Raw genomic sequence first — 26,274 nt, 5'->3', positions numbered from 1 at the left:
GCAATGTAGTGAGATTCTCAGCAACCTAGCAAGACTCTGTTGCCACACAAAAGTATAAAAAGGGCTGTAAGCTCAGAGATAGAATGCCCCTGAGCTCAATCCCATATGTGTGTGTGTGTGTGTGTGATTAAGAAATTGAGTCAATAAACATATTCCCACAAAGAAAACACTGTATTCTAATTGTCTTGCACATTAGGTTTCTACAGAAAAACAAGGAAGAATCATTCCAATCTTAAAAACTTCTGGAAGATAGAAAAAGAATGAACATTATCTAATTCCAGAGAATAGAAAAAGAATGAACATTACATAATTCTATGCATGCAGTATTATTTTAATACTAGTATTTATAAAAAGAATATAAGAAATTATCTTCCATTATGGTTAAATTAATTCTCTTATTTGATATTCAGTTTTTCACTTATTAAAGCAATCTTGTATACATGGATGCAAATTATTATTGTCTCATTTGAAATATGTATTTGTGACTTGTAAAGAGTCTTCATTAATAAATTAATATGACAAATTAAAAATTTAAAAAGGAATGGTGAGTTGGCCAGGGCCACCCTCCCCCTTCATGCCATTTTGGCATGGGGTTGTAACTATTTTCTGTATTTCCATTTTCTGTATTTCTCTCTTTTTAATAAACTTCTTTAAATCTTCAAAAAAAATTTAAAAAGAATATAAGAAAGGAAGATACTCCACACTCACTCATTTTGCAGTAATAGAAAATCCTGAATAATAGATAAGAAAATTAAATTCAGCAGTGTATAGGGAAAAAAATATAAGTCAAGCTCATTCCAGGAATGCAAGGTTCAACCTGGAAGAACTATTACAATAATTCACATTAAAAGGTAAAAAAAGACTGGTAATGTGATTCTTTCATAGATGCAGAGAAGATAGCCAATGAAGCAAGATTTTATACACAATAAAGTTATTAGCAACTGGGAATTATTTACTTGACAAGGAATATCCACAAAGCTCCTATGTAAACATTAAATAATGGTGAAACTTGGAAAGAGTTCCCTTTAAAGTCAGAAGGGGACAGTGAGGCCTGTCACTATTCTCTTGCACACTGAGCTTGGTTGGCTCCACGGGACGGGCTTTGGCCTGCTGTGCTCACTGCCGCCTCCGTCATGCTCTGAATAGTGCCTAATGCTCTGCAGGCATCCTGTAAATACTGAGTGAGCAGGACGAGAACAATAAATAAAAACGTGAGAATTAGAAAATGAATAAGCAAAACTGTTATTAGACACAGTTGACATCATTATCTGTGGGTGAAATCCGAATAATCCAAGACTGATTAGAGTGGGTAGCAAGGTTATAAGTAAAACATTATGGAATTTGGTTAATTGCATTTTTCACAATGTCAGCAGTTCAGACGATAAGCCTAACTAAATATGTGCATGAGATCTTGATGTAGAAAATTATTGAACTTTATCAAAGGAACTAAAGAAGACTTAAATAGATGGAATTGCATATTGCATTAATTCATTAGTGTCAGTTTCAGAATTATTGATTTTCCCCTCAGTTGAGTTGAGGATTCAGCACAATGCCATGAGAATAGCAATGTTTTTGTTGTTATTTACTTGCTTTGGAATTTTACAAGCTGTTTCCAAAATGTGTAATAAAGAACAAGAGTCCCAATCGAGATTTTTTTTTTTTTTTTTTTTTGTGGTACTGGAGATGAAACCCAGGGGCTTTCTACCTCTGGGCTATACTTTCAGACCTATTTTTTATTATTTTTTTGTGGTACTGGGGATGGAACCCAGGGGCCTTCTACCTCTGGGTTATACTCCCAGACCTATTTTATATTTTATTTGGAAACAGGGTCTCACTAAGTTGCTGAGAGCCTCACTAAGTAGCTGAGGCTGGCTTCGAACCTGTGTGATCCTCCAGTCTCAGCCTCCCAAGCACTGGGATTACAAGTGTGCGCCACCACGCGTGGCCCCAATCGAGATCTTTAAGAGGATGAATGGATGTGGCTGGGTGGCATGGGAGGGTGCCTTATCATGCCAGGAGCAGACTTTACAATACCATTCCTCCAAAAAAGCCTATTTCAGATAGTTGAGGAACTTGAATATAAGAGGCAAAACTTTAAAACTCTTAGAAAATACCGGAGATTATCTCTAAGACCTTGAGACAAGACTTATTTAAGGAACAAAATATATAAAGCATCAGCCATAACTAGAAGAAAACCTATCAAATCAAGAGTTTCTGTGCATTGTGACTGTGCGGTGCTTGCATATGTTAGGGAAGACTGGAGGTAATGCTGAGCAGCCAACGGCGGAAAGAAGGGGCTTGGAAGGCTGTGCATCAGAGCACAACTTGGCTTCTATTTTGAGTGAGAGAGTTGGAAAGGTCTTTTAAAGAGGCATGGTGTGATCCAGCTGGCTGCTCTGTCGGGAGTGTAGGGCAGTGGCAGCTGGACCAGTTAGGAGCTGTCTTCACTGGGTTCTCCTGAAACAGACTATGGCATGAGTTGGGTGCCTGCTATTCATTTTGGAGGTGGTCCCAGGAACAGTGGAGGGTGATGAAGTGAGTTCGTGCACGGTGACTGCTAACCAAAGGTGTTACCAGTAGGTCTCTGTGGGCAGCTGGAGCACAGTGCCACTAGAGGGCTTGAGCCAGTATGAAACATGCCAGTCACTCCATCGTGTGCAGGGGCTGGGGACATTTGTCACCAACTGCTCTCGGCCACTAGCTGAAGGTTTCTGGTGAAGGGCGGGGATGTTAGACTCCTGATCCGTCTGGCCTGGCATAGCAAAGCCCTCAGGGAAAAGAGAGTTCTAATGTGGGTACTGGCCCAAGACACTGAAGCCTGGGGCCTTGGGTGCTGCAGAGCGTTCCTGCCAGGAGCCATGCTGTGCACTGGCTGGTGGACTGGTGAGGAACTGTGGACTCTGGCTGTAACTTGTAGTGATGTAGCAGATGAATCTGGTGTGGGTATGAAGGTCGAGGTAAGCGTGACCTCAAACTTATGGCCGGAGAAGGTAGGAAAATGGGTTTCCTTGAGTTAAAATGAGAGAGATTGGGTAGAGTGGGTTTGTTTTGGAAGTTTAGGATGCAACTGCTGCTTTGTGATGTGTTACATTTGGTTTTACAGTTACACCTCCAAGAGGAATTGTCCAATAGGCAGTTGGATAGATGGGCCTGAAGTCTGGAGAAGAGATCCGGGGCCAGTGACATAAAGTTGGAAATCATGAGCATTTAAAATGATATTAGAAGCCTGGTGTTGTGGTGCATGCTTGTAATCCCAGCATTTGGGAGGCTGAGGCAGGAGGATCGCAATTTGTGGACAGCCTCAGCTACTACTTAGTGAGGCCCTTTGCAACTCAATGGGACCCTGTTTCAAAATAAAGAATAAAAAATAGGGCTAGGGGTATAGCTCAAAGGTAGAATACCCCTGGGTTCCATCCCCAGTATTGAAAAAGATATTAGATCCATTTAGATTGGATTAGGTGGGTAAAGGACCAGTGGCTGATCCCTGGGACATACCAACATTTAGTCACTGGGAAGATGGGCAGGAGCCAGCATGCCAGGGGTGGAGAGGGAAGGTTTCCAACAACCAGCAAAGGTTAGTGTCCAGAATATGCACAGCTCTTGGTGAGTCAATAAGAAAAACAAAAACAACCAATGGAAAATGAGAAGAAGGTATGATTGGATATTTTACAAAATGGAAAAGACCAGTGCTACGGAACCGAGGAGAAATGCTCAACCTCATTCTCAGAGAACTGTAAACAGAACTGACATTGAGATGCCATTGCCCACCTCCTGGATTGTCAGACTTGGAAAGTCTAAGCAGGCCTTGTGTTGGCGAGGATGTGATGAGAACTCAGATACTACTGTGGGGGTGGTCTTGACTTACACCGTCTCCGGAAACGTTTGCAGTATCTAGGAAGTGGATGATGTGCGTCCACCACCTCCACCTCGGCGCCTCACACCGTGTCCATGTGCAGTTCATGACCGACACTCCATTTAAGCATGGCAATAGGATGGTCAGCTGTTTGGGTATATAGGGGAAAGAGTGGCACAAATACATAAAAAACTGCTTCTCAGAAACAGTGTCTTCTCACTGTGCGAGCCAACTTTACACAAGTCAAGGAAAGTTATCACATGCTACCATTGCAAAAGCTAAGAACAAGCTGTATACCTTGCAATTTAAGAATTGGTGGTAAGACTATAAGGGCAAGTAATTACTGATCAGAACAGGGTGGCTGCCACATCCAGAGAGCAGGGAGGGAAAGCATCAGGAACACCATTAGAAGTGGCTGAGACCTGGGCGTGGTGGCGCACACTTGTAATCCTAGCATTCGGGAGGCTGAGACAGGAGGATCACAGTCCGAGGATAGCCTCAGCTAGTTAGTAAGGCCCTTTGCAATTCAGTGAGATTCTGTTTCAAAACAGAAAATAAAAACAGGGCTGGCGGTGTAGCTTGGAGGTAGAATGCCCCTGGGTTTCATCCCCAATAAAGCAAAAAAATGAGAAAAGAAAAGAAAAAAAGAATTGGTGGGGATGCTTTGCTTTTTAAGCTGGGCAGCAAATATGTGTGTGTTTATTTTCCTTTCCTTTCCTTCCCCTCCCTCCTTCTTTCCCTCTGTCCCTTCCTTTGCAGTACTGAGGATAGACCCAGGACTATTCTACCTCCAAGCTATACCTCTAACCTCTAACCCTTTTCATTCTTTGTTTTGAAACAGGATCTTGCTAGGTTGCTGAAAGTCTTGCTGTGATGCTGAGGCTGTCCTGAACCTGTGATCCTCCTGTCTCAGCACCCCCTCCCCGAAGTACTGGGATTACGGGCATGCACCCTCATGCCTATTTTTTCTTTAAAATATTTTGTATATTTTATTTTGTTTATATGATATATTTTATGGTTTAAAAAGTTAATGATGTGACTATTAGAAACACAAAAGCCAATATCTGTTATTTAAACAGAACCAAGGTTGTTTTGCTTCCCCAGCTCCTGAGTGTTGTGGCCTTTCCCAGGTGCATGCCCCATCACACAGAGCATCGTACCCAGAAACATTAGACCCAGTGTGGGTCCTGAGGAGCGGGCTGGTGGTGTTTCTGATACCTACGGGACTTCTTGAAACAGAAAATTTTAATCAGCCAGAAAAATGATATAAACATTGAACTCACAGTTGTGAGGACAGCTGTGGGACTCTGGATGTGTGTAGCTCTTTTCCGAGAGAGGCCCGGGTGCAGCTGTGGGACTCTGGATGTGTGTAGCTCTTTTCCGAGAGAGGCCCGGGTGCCTGATGGCTGGGAGGGTATGATGAGGACGGGTACAGCCAGGGCACTGGCTGGCACCACAGCATGCAGAGCTGTGTTCTAGGCAGAGGCGCCCTGTAGCGCAGGCTGCTGAGACAGCCCAGCTCTCTACCTCAGCTGCTGGAGTTGAGGCTAGGGAAGCCTGTCACCATGTCGGCCTCACTTAAGCCCTCGTTGGCAGCCACTGTCTGTCCTTGGTGCCAGGCAGGGCTGGGGGAGTGCGGAGGGACTGCCCAGTGTGAGAGCTCAGCTCTCCTTAGGCCACCATGTCCTTTGGAGCTCAGGCCACCATCCTGCTCTACCTGGAGGAGAAGAGATGCAAGGAGAGCCGTCATGTGGGTTGGCCGTGTTTCGTTTGTTTGCTTTTCATCTGGAGCCATTTCATGTTTACTTTGTGAATGCACTTTTTTTTCTTAGGCAAAAATTTGAGTGTCAGTTCAGATCCCCGACTTAAAATCAAAAGAGATCAATGGTCTTAGCAAGGGTCCTGAGAGAGAGGGCTCCAAGCATGCATAAAACTGACATTGATTTCTTTGCCTGGAAATAAAAAATAAATAATAAGTGTCTGTGAGTCATCTTTGGATTTGCATTACGAACAAGAATGCAAATAGTGACACTCTGTCTGCATAATGTGAAGATTTCAAAATATGTTTTGATTTGACGTGTTTTAAGAAAAATATGGTTGCCAAACCTTAACATTTTCTAGTTAAGTACTCAGAGTTTGAGTTTTTGCCTGTGTTGATGACTCATTTTCTCTTTTGTTTTCTGTTTTGTTCTTATTTACCCTAACCTACCTGCTGACTCACGCCACCCAACCAACATACAATGCGAAAACCCATGTCTCCGTCTGTATGTTGTGCACCTGCTGCTCAAACCACCCCAATTTGTTAAATAATATGCAAATACCCATCCATGACAACATCACATATAGGAAACGGTTGGTTTCATGATTTAAACGGTTCTTACAACTCCGTGCCCTGCCCGCTTGCTGCTCTTTCCTTCGGGGCTCCCCCTACTCCCCTCGGTGTGAGCTGGCCTCGCTGCGCACGCTGAGCAGTCACCTGCCGCCTCTCGTGCACCCTCCTAACCTCTGGCTCCAGCAGGGGCGTCAGAGGCCTCGCAGGAGCTTTTGGAATCTGGGACTTGTCTAACGAGGGCCAGTGGTCTTTCTGGGCTGTGCAAGTAGTGGCGAAGTGCCCAGGGCTAATTTCCCTGTGGGGGCAGGTCTGACGAGGTCCTGGTCCCTGTGAGTCTGTGGTTTCTGTTGCACATTTATTGCCCCTCTACTATGTCACTCTCATGTCAACACACAGAAGTTTTGGTTTTGCCCAAGTGGCCTTTGGTGGGTGAAGTCCCCATAGCATCTCTTCCTTGGGGGCCAGGCCTGGGATTCAGGGCTCAGGGGAGGGTTTGGAAATTTAGACTCCATGATCCAGAAGGGGTCCTGTGGATTCTTAGTAGGATAGCAGAGTTCAGGGCTTCCCCTTTACACATCACTGATGTGTGCACATGTCTACGGTCACACTCCCGTGGAGTCTAGGTGCAACCAGGTCTTCAGGAAAATTGAAAAGAGAGTAAGTATGTCTCGTAGCAACTCATCTTCACTAGTGGTTATGGAAATTCACATGAGGAGAGGATATTTGAGGTTCCTGTTGTAGAGACTGAATGTTTGTCATGCAAGGTTTCACAACTCGAGTGGAAAGCTTGAATTTCCAGGAAATCCCTTTGATGGCAGAGAAATGCCTGGACTTGTCATCTGCATGGCTGCCGGCTCAGGCCTGGGTGCTGTCTCCTCATGGCGTGTGGCCCTTCCACCTGTCTGCCCCGCCCCCCCGGTACACACAGGCACCTGGCGTGTGCTGTGTGTGTGCACGCACGTTTTCCTTCCTTTTCTATCAGTCCCCGGTAGAGTGAGAGCAGATTGTTTATAGCTGCATTATCTCGTCCCCTAGCACGGTGTGTGGCCATCAGGTGTCCACAGGCCTGGGGTGAGGCCAGGTGACCGTCAGGAACAAGCGCTCACTCTCCTGTGACTGGCCAGAGGCTGTGGCACTGGCTGCAGATGCTGGTCACGGGCTGTGTCAGCTGGGTCCCTTGTGTTGTAGAGTGCTCAGCACACTTCCAAATTCCTTTCCTTAGTTATCCCTTGTCGCTCGACAGTGATGCCCCTAGCTTCTTCAGGTTGTAGGTGAGGAAATACAAGAGTGAGATCAGTGTCCCTCCAGTCAGATCACCTCTCACTCAGGGTGCCTCTGACTCAGAGAGGGGCGGCAAGGCCAGGCCTGGCCAGAGGTGGCGCCTTCTGTGCAGCAGAAACCATGGCCCTGAGAAGGTGGCAGATTGTGCTGCCTGAGGGCTTGGCTGAGGACAGGTGACTGCGTGGTGCAGGTGGCGTGCTTAATGTTCCCTGCACCATGTCCCGCATGTGACTGGCATGGTGGTGCCCAGCCCACCACACTGTGGCTGTGGTCATCCATCTTCACCGCTCTCCAGGGCTGCTTGTCTGTCCACCCCAGCCTCCCCTCAGTCCTCACCAGGGCCCCAAGAGAGAAGCCTGGGAGGAGGGTAGGAGCTGATCTCCGCATGACCGACCGTGGCTGAGTCTTGTACTCACACACCAGGTTGTTTGAATGAACTGGTGCTCCTAATGAGGCCTCCTCCCTGCCCTGTTGTCTTCTAGACCCCTCTTTTCCCTCAGAACCTTTATTTTCTTCACATCTTCAAGATGTGTCAGCTGCCTTCAAGATTGCTTTGAGCTGGGCAGGCCATCAGTTGTTACAGTCCCTGGCCCTTCAGACCCACCTGAGCAGGCAGCTTCAAAGTGGAACCCCCCCCCCCCAGCTCTGGCATCGTGACACTGGACACAGTGTCCCACACCACACCTATCCTCCTGGGCAGGAGGCTAGTCAGTGTTCTCAGGGCACAGAGTGCTCAGTGGACAATTCTTGTACATTGCATTGACAGAGATTCTCCTTTTATGGCCCTGGTTGGCTGAGAGCTTTAGGGTCAGCTGTGTACCCTCCAGGGTCATGCCTGAGGCCTACTCCCACCTCTGTGCTGATCTGGATATAGTCATCCCCCTTGTGCCCACTGACCCCTGTGGATATTGTTCAAAATTGATCTCACCTCTGGGACTCTAGCATCCTGCCTGAAAGCCAGCCCCTCGAGGTAGCTCTCAGCTCCCCTTCCCCACCATGGCAGAAAAGCCCCAAGACCCCATCACTCTGGTGGAGCCACAGAAACCTGCCTTAAGTGGAAGTGGTGGCCAAGGAAGAGGTGTCCCTTGAGTGTGGGTTGCTCACCATCCCTGGACAGAAGCGTGAGGCATTCCTCTACCAGATGTGTCACCCATCTGAGACAGGCAGCCCTGGGCAGCTGCCCAGCTTCCGCCACCTCTGCATTGCATTCTTCTGCTGACACTGTCTCGTTCAACACCTGTGTTCTCTTTTCTCTTTATTCCACTACTGATCCTGACAAAACAAAAATGTCTGAGCCTGAGCTGCTTGCGTATTTAAATTCCACAGTGGTAGGAAGCTGCTCTCAGGCTGTGTGCAGACACCTGGCCTCTAAGTAGACAGGCATAAAGCCCTGGCTCCACAGGTCCCCACCTATGCACGGACACCTCTGTAGAGCCACAGGCTCCCAAAAGGCTTGCCAATAATTCAGGATGCTGGGAAGCCTCACTCCCAGGTAACCTTTGGAGTCTGGGGTTTGTCTTTGTGCTTTGTTTTGAGCCCTTGGATGACAGCACAATGCCAGGCCTCCTGGGTTCTCTAGAGCAGAGACCTGTGGACTATGGGTTGAACAGGTGGCTTTCACGGCAAGCAGCATAGCCCAGAAGGGAAGGGTGCAGCCGCTAAGCCCAGGCAGGGTCCCTTCATGGGTTCCCGCTGGAGAGGCAGTCACTGCCAGCACCTGGCTGTGTCCTGTGAGAGGTGGTCACTGTTGGAGGCCCACAGGTGATCTTCCAGCCCCACCTGGGAGTGGAGAGCCCCTCTGGAGAGCTTCTTTCTCTGTCCCTCACTATTGGGGTGCTTCCAGAGTAGGGGCTCTCTGATCTGCTGCATGAGAAGTGACTTGCGATGATAAGCTTTTTTCTTGGAAGGTTTCTGAGGTTGGGCTGCTCCCATCACCCTCTGGAGGGCCAGTTGCTGTGAAGCAGTAACTTTATTTTTATTTCTTTTTAACCACTTTTCTTTGGGACCACAGAGACTTGGGAGAGGTTGTGGGGTGGAAGCAGCACATTTGGGGGGCAATTTCCAAAGGTCAGACAACAACCCTCTTCTCTGCAGAACAACTTTATCAACCTCAGCTTCCTCCGCCTCTTCAGAGCTGCACGGCTCATCAAACTGCTGCGCCAGGGCTATACCATCCGCATCCTGCTGTGGACCTTTGTCCAGTCCTTCAAGGTAAAGCGAGGGCCAGGGCCAGGATGGGACGACTCTCCCCAGGGCCTCTGTTTCTCTTCCTGCTCTTCGCCATGCCTCCCCGACCCTCACCAGGTGGTCCCCTCCTTTGGAAGACACTGCATGTGCATCTCTGCATATACTATCCTATTATCGATGACAACAGTTGGAGTGACCATAGATTAGTTTGTAGATACCCACAAAACTCTGAGGTAGATTTTGTAGCCCCATAGATGAAGAAATAGGGCCTGTCACGTGGTGGAGGGGCCCTGTGGGCGGTGGGTGGAGCTGGTGGGCAGTGGGTGGAGCTGGCGGGGCCCGGTGGGCGGTGGCCCCTGTGGCCCAAGGGTGTGCTGCAGCGGACTCACCTGTGTCTGCAGGCCCTGCCCTACGTGTGCCTTCTCATCGCCATGCTGTTCTTCATCTACGCCATCATCGGCATGCAGGTGGGTGCCGCCTGCCGCCTGCTGGGCCTGGGGCTCCTGCTCATGGGGTGAAAGAGCACGGATCATGTCATTAAACCACTGTCGTGATAAACTGACATTTAGTGAATGCTTGCTGTGAGCCAGATACTGGTGTGAGCCGGAAAGAACTTAATCCTCATATACATTGTTTCCTGGAGAGCAGGAGGCACCATGAGGTTGGGCTGCTCCCATCACCCTCTGGAGGGACAGCGTACCCGTGGCTCACTCCCATCTCTTGGATCTGTGTATAGTGTTCTTGAGGGCTGAATATCCCTCAGCCCCAGCAGGGTGAGGGTGCTGGGACTCGCTCTTGGCCTGGCAGCCAGTCTAAAGGGCAGCTCTCCTGATCCTTTTCTGGGGATTAGGTGCTCCTGAGGGATTTCCACCTGAAAACTCAAACAGGATCCCTTCAAATCACTTGACAAATTAGGCTTGCCCCTGGGTTCCACTCCCAGACCTGCAAAAAAAAAAAAAAAAAAAAAAAAAAAACACACACACACACACACACACACACACACACACACACACACACACAAAAAAAAACCTGTATTCAATTTTCCTGCTTTGGTCTGTGGATGTACAAGAGTATTTGTGTCACTGATCTTTGCAGAAATGTGATAGTTTATAAATTTTTAGCTAGATTTTAAATGTGGGGCTGAGAATTAGCATTTCTTACTCTAAAAAGCCAATTAAAATGGATAAAAAAAAACCATTGTCCTATTTCCACAGAAGTTTCAAAAGGTCTTTTCTATTGCTGTCTCAGAGCTATCACCAATATAGTTCCTGCTTTGGAATTATTTATGAGAGTGACCTGAAATGCTTCCTGCCTTACAGACGGCAGAGCTAGGGCCTTGTTTCCACTTGTCATTCAGACCTGCACCTAGGCAAGGCTCATAGTTGGAGCTGGCATGGGACACAAGTGTGTCCAGTTAACAAGAGGTGGCCCATGCTGGGGACACACACACCGACTCCTGTGAAACACCTCCCCTGTGGCCCCCATGGCTCGTGCATACCTCTCTTGCCTGGCCTGCCTACCGCGGCTCTATCGTTATTCTTCATTTCAGGTGTTTGGAAACATTGCCTTGGACGATGATACCAGCATCAACCGGCACAACAACTTCCGGACATTCTTGCAAGCCTTGATGCTGCTGTTCAGGTGTGTTTTATAGACCACCTGCGTATATACCTGGGTGCCCGAGTGGACCAAAGAGTATATCTACTCTTTGCTCAGTGAGGAAGGAGGGTGCCACAGGACTACTCCTTCCACCCTGGGATCATGCTGCTTTTCCTCAGTGAATCTTTCCAGTTCTCGCTCTCTGACACATCCTTGGCAGAGGTGTGCTGAGGAGTGAGATCAGTGCCAGCCGCTGCCCCGGGAACATTTTACTTTCTGTGGACTGTGCATCGACTGTCCTGGTCTTAGGGGAGGCGGTATGAGTGAATGTGTCTGTCTGCCTCCTGACTTTTGCACCTGAGTCCTTGGGGCGGAGGAAGAGCACTCTGTTGGTATTTATAGTACGGGTGTTGACACCAGGCCCTGCCTTGCAGCTCCTTCCTGAGCTTTCACCGCTTCTGTTCCTTTGTGCATCGGGCTGCTAGATGGCCAGGCTTGGGGGGGGCTGCCCCCATGTACCCCCTGCCCACAGAGGTACTGCAATGCTTATGGCAGTTCCCTGGGAGGAGGGAGAGCTCAGACCCAGAGCTGCTTAGCTGCCTGGGGAATGTTTTCCGACTCCTGTTTCTTTGCATAAGACAAGCGGGCATCCTCAGGGTTATACTCCCCAAATCATGTTGTTTATTTGGGCTACATTTTTTTTCTTTTCTTTTTTTTTTTTGGTGGTACTGGGGATGGAAACCAGGGGCCTTCTACCTCCGGGCTACACTCCCAGACCTATTTTATATTTTATTTGGAAACAGGGTCTCTTAAGCCAGTTGAGGCTGGCTTCGAACTTGCACTATCCTCCTGTCTCAACCTCCCAAGTGCGGGGATTACAAGTGTGGCCACCACACCCGGCTGGGCTACAGCTTTCTTCATTCATTAATATTATGCCTCATGTCACAAAGATCTGAGGCAAACATATGAAGTCAGCCTAGTTTTAGGCCTGGGTTTGCCAAGATTTCTGGCCACACACAGATGCCAGACCCTGACCCACCGCAGAGCTTCGGCACTAGCTGTTTGTCCTGGAGGAGTCCCCAGGTGGCTCAGGGTGAGGTGTTCTAAGGGAATTTGAGGAGCAGTGGCTAGTGCATGAGTGAGCTGAGGAAGGACAGAGGAACAAGGAGGGAAGAGCAGGCTACAGGCCCTCTGGGGCTGAGAACCACTTTGGACTTGGCCTCTGTGATGAGGAGGTGTGAGGGGAGAGGTGCCCGTGGGCTGTGGGGCTGGCAGTGGGATCAGCTAGGAGCCCTCAGCTGGCTCAGGGAGGTCTGTGCTGCTTGGGTCAAGGATGAGGATAGAGCTGACTGTCCTAAAGGCAGGTGAATCGATGGTGCAGTGCCAAGGGAAGAGGCAAGGATGTTGCATTTTCTTTGGCCTGAGCACCTGAGAAGGCAGAGTTGCTAGTTCTTAGAATGAAGAGCAAGGGATGGCCTGTGTTTGGGGGATGAGGAGTCTGCTGGGCTATGTTGTGTCTACAGAGGACTGTTCACCAGGGTGTGGACACAGTGCAGCAAATTACTTTTAGTAAAGAACGCTTCCTCAATGAATGGTCATTTTGGAAACCTAATGCCAGGGGGTTCTATTGGAGAAACAGCTGTCTATTACCCAGGCCTTGCCCATGTACAGGAACCCAGAAGAGGGGCAATTTGGCCACACTCCTGAGGGCTTGGCTCCCTGGATTCCTGGCTGGCCAGGGCTCGGGGTGTTACTAGAGATTTTCCTCTGGGCCTTCCCATGTGGGCTTACAGCTCTGCTCTCCTCAGGAGTGCCACAGGGGAGGCCTGGCACGAAATCATGCTGTCTTGTCTTAGCAACCGTGCCTGCGACCCGTATGCGAATGCCAGCGAGTGTGGCAGTGACTTCGCCTACTTTTACTTCGTGTCCTTCATCTTCCTTTGCTCCTTCCTGGTAAGTCCTGGCCACTGTCTCAGTCCGTAGCAGGGCTCCAATCTCCTGTTGGTCCCTGACTTGGGCCCGTGCCACATCATAAGCTGGTGCTATGGAGAAAGCCTTTGTTCCCACAAAGCCAACAACCTCATTAACCTGAGAGGACACACGTGGAAATGAGCGCCTAGGGTCCTGCTTTGACTTCCACGGTGGATCTATGTTTACAGGGCTAACTGCCCCTTAGTGTCCAACGTCCAGGAAGGTATACACTGTGGCTATGAATGTGGAGTGTGAAGAAGCAGTACCCAACCAGCATGCCTGGGGTGACCAGTTGGGGACAGTAGTGGGATTAGGTGGGAGAGGTGTGAAGTGTAAATCTCAGGAGTATGAATCCTATTCCATGTCTGTGGGCATTTCCAGAAGCTTTGGAACAGAAATTATTTATTTGTGTGTGTGTGTGTGTGTGTGTGTGTGTGTGTGTGTGTGTGTGTTACTAGATATTGAACCCAGGGGCCTTTTACCTCCGAGCCACACCCCCAGCCCTATTTTATTTTTTATTTAGAAACACTAAGTTGCAGAGAGCCTCACTAAGTAGCTGAGGCTGGCTGTGAACCTGCAATCCTCCCATCTCAGCCTCCCAAGTACTGGGATTACAAGTGTGCGTCACCACGCCAGGCTTGGAATAGGGATTCACATGCTTAATTTTTGCAGCTTGGCTTCTCTATAGAGTATGAGAAAGGGCTGCAGCGTGTGCAGGGAGGCAAGCAGGGATGTCTGTGGCCTCAAGAAGGGAGTGAGGGAATTCAGGAGGTCTGAGCTGAATTTTAAATGTAGAGTTGACCTGATTGAAAAAAGAAAAGAAAGCTACACTCGAGTTTCCCAGGCAGTGGGGTAAGGGGTTGTCCCTTGCAGCTGGGAAGCATGAACAACCATAGGTTCTGGATCCAGAATTTGAGAAGGATCAGTTAGTGAGGAAGATGGAGAGCTAGGAGAGAGCAGCACCCAAGGACCTCCAGAGGAGGAAGTGACCCACCCCACAGAGTGCTGGGTGGAGGTGAGGAGCAGTGATGGCTAAGAGTGGAGGCTGAGGCCACGGACCCAGGCAAGATTATTCCATCAGCATGGTGAGAGCAAGGACTCCTTGCAGCTGGTTTGCATGATGACAAGAAGTGAACAGCGCAGCCAGAAAAGAGCTCTCGCCAGCAGCAGGCAGTGCTGAGGACGCACTCAGATCTGTGGTGGGAGTTATCCAGTGAGGGCAGCCGGAATCGTGTGCTTTTCTCTGGCCATACTCACTCCTCAGAGTCATGGGTAGAAAAGTGAGTTATCCAGATTTGAATTTCCTGAGACAAGCATAAGGAGGAAAGAAGGGTATAGTGCTGGGTGTGGCCAAAGTGAGGGACAAAGGGGACGAGATCTGGAGAGAGGTGAGGTCAGGGCACTAAATTGGAAGCTCCTATGCAGGTGTTGGGCCGTATGGTTTAGAGCGTGGGATACAGATAGCAAGGCTGGAAGTGGTGATGGCACTGGGGCTGGCGGTCATTGGAAATGAGCAGGCTAGCTATCCACATATAAAAGAATGGAGTTGAACCCCCACCTCATTTCATATATAAAATCAACTCAATGTATCAAACACTGAAATAGAAGAGCTAAAAGTATTAGAAGACTGTTTAGAAGGTAAATCTTCAAGACCTTAAAATTGGCAGTATGTTCTTAGATTTGACATCAAAATCATGAGCAAAATTTTTATTTATACTTTGTCAAAATTAAAACCTTTAAACATTATTAAATATGTAGAAATAAGATCTACAGAATGGGAGGAAATATTTGCAAATCATGTGTCTGATTAGGGGTTAATATTAGATATTATAGGTAACCTATAGATATTAAAGCTCAACAACAGAAAGACAAGTAAATTTAAAAATGGGCAAAGGATCAGAACAGTCATTCCTCTAAAGAAAATATACAAATGGCCAACAATTGCATGAAAAGATAGTCAACTATCTTTGGTCATTGTGGAAATTCATATCAATACCACAATGAGATACCACTTCATACTTACTGTGATAGTTAAATAATAATATTTATTTATTTACTTTTATTTCAAGATACTTTATTTTCAAAACAGTCACAACACTAAGATTTTGACCCATTCTGCCACTGTACAAGCTACAAATGCTTTCTCAGCAGCTGAGAGGCACGCTTTAGTAGCATATTTGAAAAGTAATTAAGCCGGGCGTGGTGGTGCACACTTGTAATCCCCACTCTTGGGAGTCGGAGACAGGAGGATCATGCAGGTTCAAAGCCAGCTGCGCTGGTGTAAGAGACCCTGTTTCAAAAATATAAAATAGGTCTGGGAGTGTAGCCCGGAGGTAGAAGGGCTTCCAGGAACCCCAGTACCACCAAAAAAAAAAAAAAAAAAGAAAAAAGAAAGAAAGGTAATTAAAAATCCATATAAAATAAATATTCAAATAGTTTTCATAGGAACACAAATAAGTGTGACTTCCAACTTCTAGTTTTCCATATTTCTGCCTCTGTGCCAATCCTACTCTTACAAAGATATTTCAAAACTAGCAGTAAGTAAGTTAATGGTCTCCCAAATCCCTTACTTCAAGCTAAATTTGCAGTTAACAGCTGCAGGAATGGTATCTGCACATTGGTATTAGTGGATGCACATGCTGTGGGTGATGCCTCATCCTGCTTTCCTGAGGACAAGACCCAGGCCGAGTGCCATCGTCCTGCTCCTCCACTTCGAGCGAGAAGCCATGGTTCTGGATCTGCTGCTTAGTTGCCATGTTGGTTCTGACGTTGCATAATAGGCGGTCAGCCTCTGGAATCCATTGAAAGTAGAAGCAGCAGCAACAGTGTATGCGCCATGTTCTCAAAAAGCATCCAACCGTCCACGAGCACTGGGGCAGGCACAGCGCTCTACGACCCTGTCGAGGCCGTCACAGGCTGGTCCCAGATGCTGGGTGAGTGATACTTCTCACCTGGCTTTGGTCTCTTCTGCAGCAGGGGCTTCATGATCATGAAGGAGGCAATTAAAGGATCCCTTATTCACATAATACACACAGGTCTGTTAGCTTTGTCTACATCAGAACCTGTCTGCCCCTTCAAGATAATTTTTTTTTGCGATGATATTATTTACAAGTGTGAAAGCTGAAGCAACATAGTATCTGCCTGGCTCCATTATGATGGAAATTACTTGTCCAGTGCTGGGTTGATGACACTGGTGTTTTCTTCAGATTTAAGCGTCACATCCTCAGATCCAGGAAAACCACCACCAATATCAAGCAGATACATGCTGAAACCAATCTCTGCTCCCATGTTAAAGATGTAGCAGGCATCAGAGACACCTGCACGAAGGTCTCAGGTTGGTGCAGCCACTCCCCGCATGAAAGCTGACACCAATGACATCACTGTTTAGGTCCTTTGCCCATTCCAGAAGAAGTCTGCTGGTTTTGAGTGTGGCACCAAATTTAACACTGAGCCGAAATACTGCTTTGGAATCATGAATGGCAATCCACAAAATCAATCTTGCCTTTGGATGCACTCTGGCAACTTTTATCAATTCAACTTCACTGTCAAACATCATCATTTGGACTCTACTACTGGCAGCATATTTAATTTGAGACACTTTTTTGTAAGGATTTGCATAGATAATCCTCTCTGGGATACTCTGAGACTCTGCACCAACTGTATTTCAGTCTTGCTAGCACAGTCAAATCCTGTCCCAATGGCAGCTACGGTCTTCACTATGGCTCTGCTCTCGTTACATTTGACTGCATAAAAGGGGGTGACACGAGGAAGAGCTTGTAACCATCTTAGATGTTTCTTTAGAATCTCTCCAAGATCTTCTGCATGAAAGGCATCCTTATGATCAGGTCATACTTCACTAATTTTTTTGTCCAAGGTGTCCTTAGCAGTAAAGCTTTTATTGAGCAAGTGGCAGTCAAACTCTTCATTATTAACGTTGTTCATGGTTTCTTGATGTGCTTATGGAAAACGGAAATGGAACTTAAAATAATTATTTCCAGTTCTCACAAAGGCAATTCTCTAGGAATTCCAGATCCTGTGTCTTCGGATAAGCAGTGGAAATGTTTTCACAGTGCTCAGGTGCCGTGGCCAGCCCCATGGAGATACCACTGCCAGAGCCGAGCTGTGCTGGAGGAGCACCAGCCGCAGTGTCCCGCTACCAGTCAGCAGCCGGACTCAGCTGTTTGGCTCCCACCTACTGAAGACACCAGCCTGAGGTGGTGCCAGGCTACTGGCTGAGTGCAGCAGTGGTTGCAGAGACTGACCTAATAGTGTGTGTGTGTGTGTGTGTGTGTGTGTGTGTGTGTGGTGTGTGTGTGTGTATGGCACTGGGGATTAAATCTAAACCCCAAGGACATTCTACCTCTGAACTATACCCCTCAGCTCTGTTTTATTTTTTATTTTGAAACAGGGTCTCATTAAGTTGCAGCAGGACAAAACTATGTTCTGAGGCTGGCTGTGAATCTGCGATCTTCCTATCTCAGTCTCCCAAGTACTGGGATTATAGGCATGTGCCATCATGTCTAGCTATAATAATATTAAAAAATGGAAAATAATAAGTGTTGGCAAGGACATGGAGAAATAGGAACCACGTGTGGTTCATTGATGGTAGTGATATAAACATACAGTAGCAGCTGTAGAAAATTTGGCAATTAATTTAAAAAATTAAGTATAGCTGGGCGTGGTGGCACACGCTTGTAATCCCTATGCTTGGGAGGCGGAGACAAGAGGATAGCACAGGTTTGAAGCCAGCCACGCTGGCTTAAGAGACCGTTTCCAAATTTAAAAAAAATATAAAAATACGTCTGGGAGTGTAGCCCAGAGGTAGAAGGGTTTCCAGGAACCCCAGTACCACCAAAAAAAAAATTAAGTATAAAATATAATTCAGCTATTTCATTCATATAACCAAGAGCACTAAAAAGATAAATCTACTCCAAAATTTATATATGAATGTTTACAGCAAGAGTAATCTTATTGGCCCAAATATGGAAACAACACACGAGTCCATCAGTGGGTGAAAGAATGTGGTAGCACCAACAATGGAATATTCTTCAGCCATAAAACAGAATGACATACCGACACATGACACAATATGGATTAACCTCAAAACCATTGCACCGAATGAAAGAAACCAGATATAAAAAATCACATATTTTGTGATTCCTTGTTTATATATCCAGATATCCAGATAAAATATCCAGATAACCAAATCTATAGAGGCAAAATGGAGATTGATAGTTGCCAGGGGATGGGGAGTGAGGAATGAGGGTTATTACTTAATGGCTACAGGGATTATGACCAAAATGTAATCTGGAGAGGTAATTGTGTAATATTGTGACTGTGTAAGTGCTACTGAACTGTATGTTTTAAAATGATTACTTCAGAGGATTAAAAATGGACAAATAGGGAAGACAGCACTTTCCAATTGCTCCCATGACTCAACTGAACCAGTGGAAATACTGCTTCTTGGCAAGAAAAAAGCACTCTGCACTTAGCTGGAGAAAGGCAGTTTGAACTGGTGAGCAGGGAGCCGAGGCTGGAGCTTTCTCGAGGAGCCCACTCTAGGACTAGCTGCTGCAGAAATCTGGGGTCGCTTAGTAAACATTGCTACACTGTGCCAGCCGGTGCTTGCTGAGGGGCATAATATAATGTGTACTGAGCAGTTTGTGATTGAAATAGGCACAGAGAAAATTGTACTCAAGGGGTTTACTTCAGAGATAGGAAGAAAAGTGCCGTGTGCTTTCTCTTTGAGTCTGGTAGTCTTCATGACCAGTTGAAGAGGGTCTGGGAAATCACCAGGTGGGTATGTCTACATTAAGGGTCTAAGCCTTGGGAGTCCATCCTCAAAGGCTGGGGAGTTTGTGTGACCTGCAGTGATTTCTGCATCCAGTGTGGTTGGTTGCCCTGTCCTGTGATATAATCCTTGGGAGGCCCTGTGACTAGATGCCTATGAGATGAGTATCTGCGTGGCCATCAGAGTGTATCAATAGAATCTCTCCAGAGTAGATACCATCCAACAAATAGAAAGTTTGGATCAAACCTAGACCCCTGCTCTCAGACCCTCCCCTGTAGGACTATGCACCAGCCCCACTCTGGGTGCATCCATATATCCAGTCTGGACAGAACTCCAGTAGATAGATAGTACTTTAATTCCATCCCTCATGTGCTAGTAAGCAGAGACATGGAGACCCATTTCAACCAGCTTCAGTTCTAGGGCACTCCAGTCTGCAGCATGACAAGCAATGCACAGAGAGAAAGGGGTTTTAAACAAAACAAAACAAAGCAATAACAACAGAAACAGCTCTGGCTCTAAAGGGATCCTAGCCCAAGATGAAGCAGAAAGGACAGTCTGGCAGAGAAGTGCATTTCCACTCCTGTCCATGGCACCAGTCACCTCAGTGCAGGCAATCATTTCATTTTTTATTAAAATTTTTCTTTTTTTCCTTTTTTATTTGCTGATTGATATATTTACATACATACATACATACATACATACATACATACATACAACTTCTTCCTTTTTATTGCTTTCTTTTTATTACCCTTTTGTTATTTGCTCTGCTTTTTTGTTGAGGGTTGGTGGTATTTTTACTTTCTGTAGTTTGTTTTCATTTTTTTCTCTTGTCATTTTTCTATTCTTCTCCCTCTAATAGCCAAATTCCCTCATTCTTCTTTCTTAATTTCTCACCTTATTTTGTCTCTCTTATCTGTTTTATACCTTTGCAGTTTTCATTTGCTGCCTCTATTCTGCCTTCGCTTTTTTCTCCTTTTGAATATCGAAACCTTGTTTTGCCTTCCTAATGCATGTTCTTTTCTTAATGAAGCATATTGTCTGAATTATATAATGAAGTTTATATAATTATAAACTATAAATTATAAATTATATAATGAAGCTTATATAATTTTTGCTTTTGCCATTCATGTTGTTGTGATATCAGTATTGTGGATGTCCTAGTTGAAGCCTAATGTTTATAGCTAAATCTACTTCATGACTAGTTGTAGTTTTAGTTATTAGTTTCTGACTTTGCTATTCCTGTTTTGGGGTTTTTTAGTGTTATGGATGTAATAATGGGCACCTGGTGTTTATCTTAATGTTGTATATTGTTTATAACAGTTTTTTCTGTTGTTTAATTTACCCTGTCTGTGAGGTATTGGGAGTCTAGTGTGCCACGATGTGTTCTTGGGGGTAGATGTTCTGTCGATGAACTATATCCCCAACCCAGATAAGAGATATTTTACCTTGGTACACTAATCACCAAACATCACTAGCAGGGAAACTGCACTATCAAAAGAGGTATAAACCAAAGAAGCCTCCAAACATGAGGAAACAGGATAGTAAGACAACAATAAATACAACTCCAGAACTATGAAATTTACTGATGCAGAGGTACAGGAAATGCCAGAAGGTGAGTTCAGAATCTTGATTATTAGAATTATCAGAGATCTAATGGAGATCTAAGTAATGAAATCAGGGAGTATACTCAGGGATGAATAAAGAAACAAAACTCTGAAAAAGAACCAAACAAATCCTGAATGAAATAAAAGATACAATAAATCAAAGAAAAATTCAGTATAAGTTATCACCAGTAGATCCACATGGAAAACATAATCTTGAGCTTAGGAGACAATGTATTTAAACTTGAGCACTCAATCAATAATAAAGAAAAACCAGAGGCAGACATTGTGGTGCACGCTTGAAATCTCAGCATTTTGAGATGCTGAAACAGAAGGATCATGGTTCATGGACAGCCTCAGCTACTTAGTGAAGCCCTTTATAACTCAGTGAGACCCTATGTAAAAATAAAGAACAAAATTAGGGCTGGGGGTGTAGTTCAGAGGTAGAATGCCCCTGGGTTCCATCCCCAGTACTTAAAAAATAAATAAAGAGAGACTTCCGGGAAGATGGCGACCGAGAAAAGCGGGGCTTAAGAGCCCCGCTAACAACCAATCTCCATTACCACAAAATAAGCGCCTTTCATAGCCAGAAAACACCATCACCAGAGAAACAAAAAAATCACCAGGCTCCAGAGAGAAAGCGGACTGAGAATAGAGCTCAGAGCCACAGAGGAGATACACCGGCCTCACGCCCGAGGACGCGGCAGCGGCGAGTTCACCGGATGGCCACAGCAAGCCGAAGTGAGTCGCTGTGGAACAGCCAGGCGGGATCTTTCGGCGCAGGGAGCATCTAAAGCTCCCAGTGGCTGAGCTCAGCACACGCTGCAGGGACTCAGAGTGGAACTCAAAACCAGAGAAGAAAAAATACGCCAGCCTCATGGCCGAGGACGTGACATCGGCGCCATATTGCCACCGGTGGCAGCAGCAACGAATTCACCGAGTCCAGTACAGCTACATCCGCGTACTCAAGAACAGTGAGTCAAATTGCGGGCCCCAGAGGAGAAATCCCGGTACTGTACTCCCTGGGACTTGACCCAGTGGGGGAGGGGCTGTGGCAGAGATATCACACCATAGGAGAACGTGCAACCTGGCACCCCCCATAGTTTAAAGCAGCCTCTATCAACTCCCTGGTTCAGAGACTCTGTGATACAACCCAGTAAAGGAGTAGTGGGGTCTGAGATACTACAGACTCGAGATCCAGAGCACCTTAAGTGAAGCCGCAGTGACCCAGGGAAGAACCCAGAGAAGGCACAAACCTCCGAAATCATGGGAAAGAGGAATAACACTGGAGCAATGAATGCCCACAACCCCACAACATCAGAACCCGATAAAACAGAAAATCAGAGATTTCTAGAAGATCAAATCAGGAAAATAACTGTAGAAATAATAGAGGTGCTTCAAAAAGAACTCAGAGAGAGCCAAAAAGAGATAAAGGATGCAATTAATGAAGTAAAGGCCTCAATTCAAAGCACAAACAACCGATTAGACCACATGGAGAACAGAATCTTGATCTTAGAAGATGATCATTCCAAAAATGAACGCATAGTTTCTAATCTAGAAAAAAATATCCAACAGCAGGAATCTGACATTGAAGAAATATGGGCCCATTTGAAGAGAGCTAACCTAAGAATAATTGGAATAGAGGAGGGAAAAGAAAGTGAAACCAAAGGGATCAACATTCTCTTCAAGGAAGTAATAGCAGAAAATTTTCCAAACATAGAGCAAGAGGTTGATACACAGATCCAGGAAACTTATAGAACTCCCTTTAGACAGGATCGGAGAAGAGGATCCCCACGCCACATAATTGTCAAAATGACCAATGTGGAAGCCAAGCAGAGAATCTTAAAGGCAACAAAAACAAAGGGCCAAGTGACATTCAGAGGCAAACCAATTAAAATCACTCCAGACTTCCCAAACCAAGTCATGAGAGCCAGAAGAGCTTGGAGTAACATATTCCAAACTCTGAAAGAAAACAACTTCCAGCCAAAAATTTTCTACCCAGCAAAACTTTCTATCAAATTAGATGGAAAAATAAGAAGCTTCCATGACAAACAGAAACTGAAGGAATTTATGTCTTCAAAACCAGCACTAGAGAAAATACTCAAAGAGATTAACTACAAAGAAGAAACAGGTAACACACTCCAGAACCAGAGAAATAAGATTTTCTATCCAACAGACAACTAAGATTGGTTATCTGTGGAGATTCATTATTTATGTTAGTCTTTTACCTATCTCTAAATTGTATTGTTTGCCTTTATTGTTGTTAATTTTTGGGATTTCTAGTTGGAATATTAATATACCTTCAGATATAGCATTTGGAAATATTTTATCCAATTCTATTAGTAACTTTTAACTCTGTTTACATTGTCTTTGGATATACAATATATATATTTTTATTTTTTTAGGGAGTTTGTATACTCTTCTGTTGCCTGTGCCATTGAAATCATATCCAAGAAATCACTGCCAATTTTAATGTGAGGTTTTATGACCTAGATTTTCTCCTAAAAGTTTATAGTCTTAAGATTTATATTTAGGTCTTTTATCTATTTTGAGTTAATATTTGTATATGGGATTAGGTAAGGGTCCAATTTTATTCTTTTCCATGTAATTATTATTTTTCAACAATATTTAGTTAAAAGATTATTATTTCCACCACCAAATGTTCGTGGAAACCTTGTCAAAAATAACTTGACAATATAGGGAAGAATTTAGCTCTAGGCTTGTACTTAAATCCAATGGTTTATATATCTGCCTTTAGAACAGTACTATACTGTTTTAATTATTGTAGCTTTATATGGTTTGATATCAGAAAATATATATCTTCTAGCTTTGTTCTTTTTGAAGATCGTTTGAGGTATCTAGAGTCCATATTCCATATTAGGATAGATTTTTTTCTGAAAAATAAATATATAAATATATGATAGTTTCACCTAAAAAAATAGAAAAAAATATTCTCTGGTAAGAAAGAAAGCAAAAAGAAATATTGAATTATTATCTTTAAGTCATCAAAAGCTTGGTATCAAACAAATGAAACTGTTGTGTGAGATTATCATTTTTATACTTGGATAAATTGCTATAATACTAGATGTCAACCACTAAGCCAAGCATGGGAAGGAGGGATGGGGAGGGAACAGGGTGGGGATAGGGTGAGGGCTGACTGGTGATGTGTGCATGTATGTCTACAAAAGTTTGTATCCCACTATGAAGTATGAATACAGTGCACCAATTAAAATAAATAAATAAATAAAAATAAATTAATAAAGAGAGGAAAGAAAGAAAGAAAGAAAAAAGAGAAAAAGAAAACCAGTAAGAGACCATGATCCGAACATTCAAGAAACATGAGGAAACGTCATGAGACTAAACCTGAGGGTAACTGAATTTTAGTAAGGTCTGGAAGGTACAAACCAAGGGTATAAATAACGTCTTCAGAGAAATAGTATCAGAGAATTTTCCAAACTTGGTAGATGAGGAAACATTCAGAACTCCAAATAGACAAGATAAAAAATGAACTTCTCTAAGTTCATTCTCTAAGTTATGACTGACATAGAGGTCAAGAATAGAATCTGAAAAGTATCAAGAGAAAAAGGCCAGGTCACACTCAGGGGTAAGTCAATAATAATTACTCTAGATTTCTCAACCCAAACTATAAAAGCTAGGAGGGCAAAGAATACATCATTTCAAGAAAATTATTTACAGACAAGATCTCTGTATCCAGCAAAACTATCTTTGAAAATAATGGGGAGACAAAAATCTCCTAAGGTAAGCAGAAACTAAAGGAATTCACAGCTACTAAGCTGGCTCTACAGAAAACTCTTAAGTATCACAAAGAAGAAATTAGAAAAAAAACCTCTAGAGCCAGAGAATGTATGAATTTCATTAGAACAACTAAGCAAAGAAGAACTAAAACTGAACCAAACAGAAGATACAATTCCAAATGACAGGAAATAACAAACATCTCTTTATATTAACAATGAATGTAAATGACCTCAATTCCCCAATTAAAAGACATTCTGGCCAAGTGAATTAAAAGCCAAAATCTAACTGTATGTTGTTTTCAAGAGACTTACCTTATAAGCAAAGATATTCACAGTCTAAAGGTAAAAGGAAGAAAAAGAAATTTCAGGCAAATGAAGACTGGAAACAAGCAGTTTTCAACTCTACTATCTAAAAAGAAGATTTCAAAAACTTATCAGAAGAATTAGAGTGTCATTTCTGACTGATAAAGGGAACAATCCAACTAGAAGAAATAAAAAAGTAACATTTGTGCCCCAAACGTTGGCACACCCAGTCACATAAAACAAACACTACGTGACATAAAGATTTAGATAGACCCCAATACAATAATACTGGGAGATACCAACATATTTCTCACAACATAAGATACGTCATCCAGACAAAAGATGGGCGAAGACTTCCTCAGACCTAAAGAATATTATGAATCAAATGGAACTAACAGACATTTGCAAAATATTTTACCCAAAAACAGCTGAATTCACATTCTTCTCAGCTGCTCATGAACCTTCTTCAAAATAGAAAATGTTCTAGGTCACAAAGCAAGTACTAGCAAATTTTAAAAAATGAATACTACCCCTTCCATATGTTCAAATCATAATGGGCTAAAATTAGAAATCAACAACAAGAAAATATAGATGAATCACACCAATGCATGGAGATTAATCGGTACACTCTTGAATGAGGACTGAACCATAGAAGGAAAAAAAGGAAAGATATTCAAAATCCCTAGAATTCAGTGAAAATGAACACAACCAAAATCTTGGGGGACACTATGAAGGTGGTTTTAAGGGGAAAATTTAGAGCATTGCATGCCCACATATAAAAAAAAACAAAGTTTATAAATAAATCCAAATAACATAATGATACATCTCAAGGATCTAGAAAAAGAGGGGAAAACCCAAAGCCAGTAGAAGTTAGGGAATATTTAAAATAAGAGCAGAAATCACAGACATCCCAAAATCATTAGAAACTATTTTTTTTTCTTTTTGGTGGTACTGGGGTTCCCGGAAGCCCTTCTACCTCCGGGCTACACTCCCAGACCTATTTTTACATTTTTATTTGGAAACAGAGTTTCCTAAGCCAGCGCACTGCTGGCTTCGAACCTGCGCGATCCTCGTGTCTCTGCCTCCCAAGCGCTGGGATTACAAGCGTGCGCCACCACTCCCAGCCATTAGAAACTATTTTGAACAGCTTATATTCTAAGTAATCAGAAAATCTAGAAGAAACTGTCAAACTTCTAGAAACATACAACTTACTTAAATTGAACCAAGAGGATATAGAAAACCTAAACAGACCAATAACAAACAGTTTGAAAAAATAATAAAAATCCTTCCAACAGAGAAAAGCCTGGGACCAGATGAATTCCCACCTGAATCCTAGAAGACTATTAAAGAGGAACTAAGAGAGGGTATGTTGGCTCATGCTTGTAATCCCAGCATTTGGGAAACTGAGACAGGAGGATCGTGGTTTGTGGACAGCCTCAGCTACTACTTAGTGAGGCCCTTTGCAACTCAATGAGTCCCTGTTTCAAAGTGAAGAATAAAAAATAGGTCTTGGGATGTAGCTTGGAGGTAGAATGCCCCTGGGTTCAATCCCCAGATCTAAAAAAAAAAAAAAAAAAAAAAAAGACCTAAGTCCAGTGCTC

General features: G+C 44.3%; 1 protein-coding gene and 1 pseudogene across 2 annotated transcripts in view; one reads left to right on the top strand and one right to left on the bottom strand.

Moving 5' to 3' along the window:
* CACNA1B (calcium voltage-gated channel subunit alpha1 B) overlaps window positions 1–26,274 on the top strand; it is a gene marked incomplete at both ends in the record, with an annotated part of 192,014 nt that overhangs the window by 137,491 nt on the left and 28,249 nt on the right. The window contains 4 exons of the mRNA XM_080708432.1: window positions 9,561–9,677; window positions 10,055–10,120; window positions 11,203–11,294; window positions 13,061–13,205. Of these exons, the coding sequence (XP_080564558.1) occupies window positions 9,561–9,677; window positions 10,055–10,120; window positions 11,203–11,294; window positions 13,061–13,205 (420 nt within the window). The remainder of the gene's footprint in view (window positions 1–9,560; window positions 9,678–10,054; window positions 10,121–11,202; window positions 11,295–13,060; window positions 13,206–26,274) is intronic.
* Window positions 15,812–17,165, bottom strand: LOC308272357 (ornithine decarboxylase-like; annotated as a pseudogene). Its single transcript has one exon. The product of its transcript is annotated as an ornithine decarboxylase-like (transcript).

This window comes from Muscardinus avellanarius (genome assembly GCF_963383645.1).
Source record: "Muscardinus avellanarius genome assembly, chromosome: 13".
NCBI classification, from domain to species: domain Eukaryota; kingdom Metazoa; phylum Chordata; class Mammalia; order Rodentia; family Gliridae; genus Muscardinus; species Muscardinus avellanarius.
The sequence above is the reverse complement of the archived record's forward strand: the minus strand, read 5'-3'. Positions and strand labels throughout refer to the sequence as shown.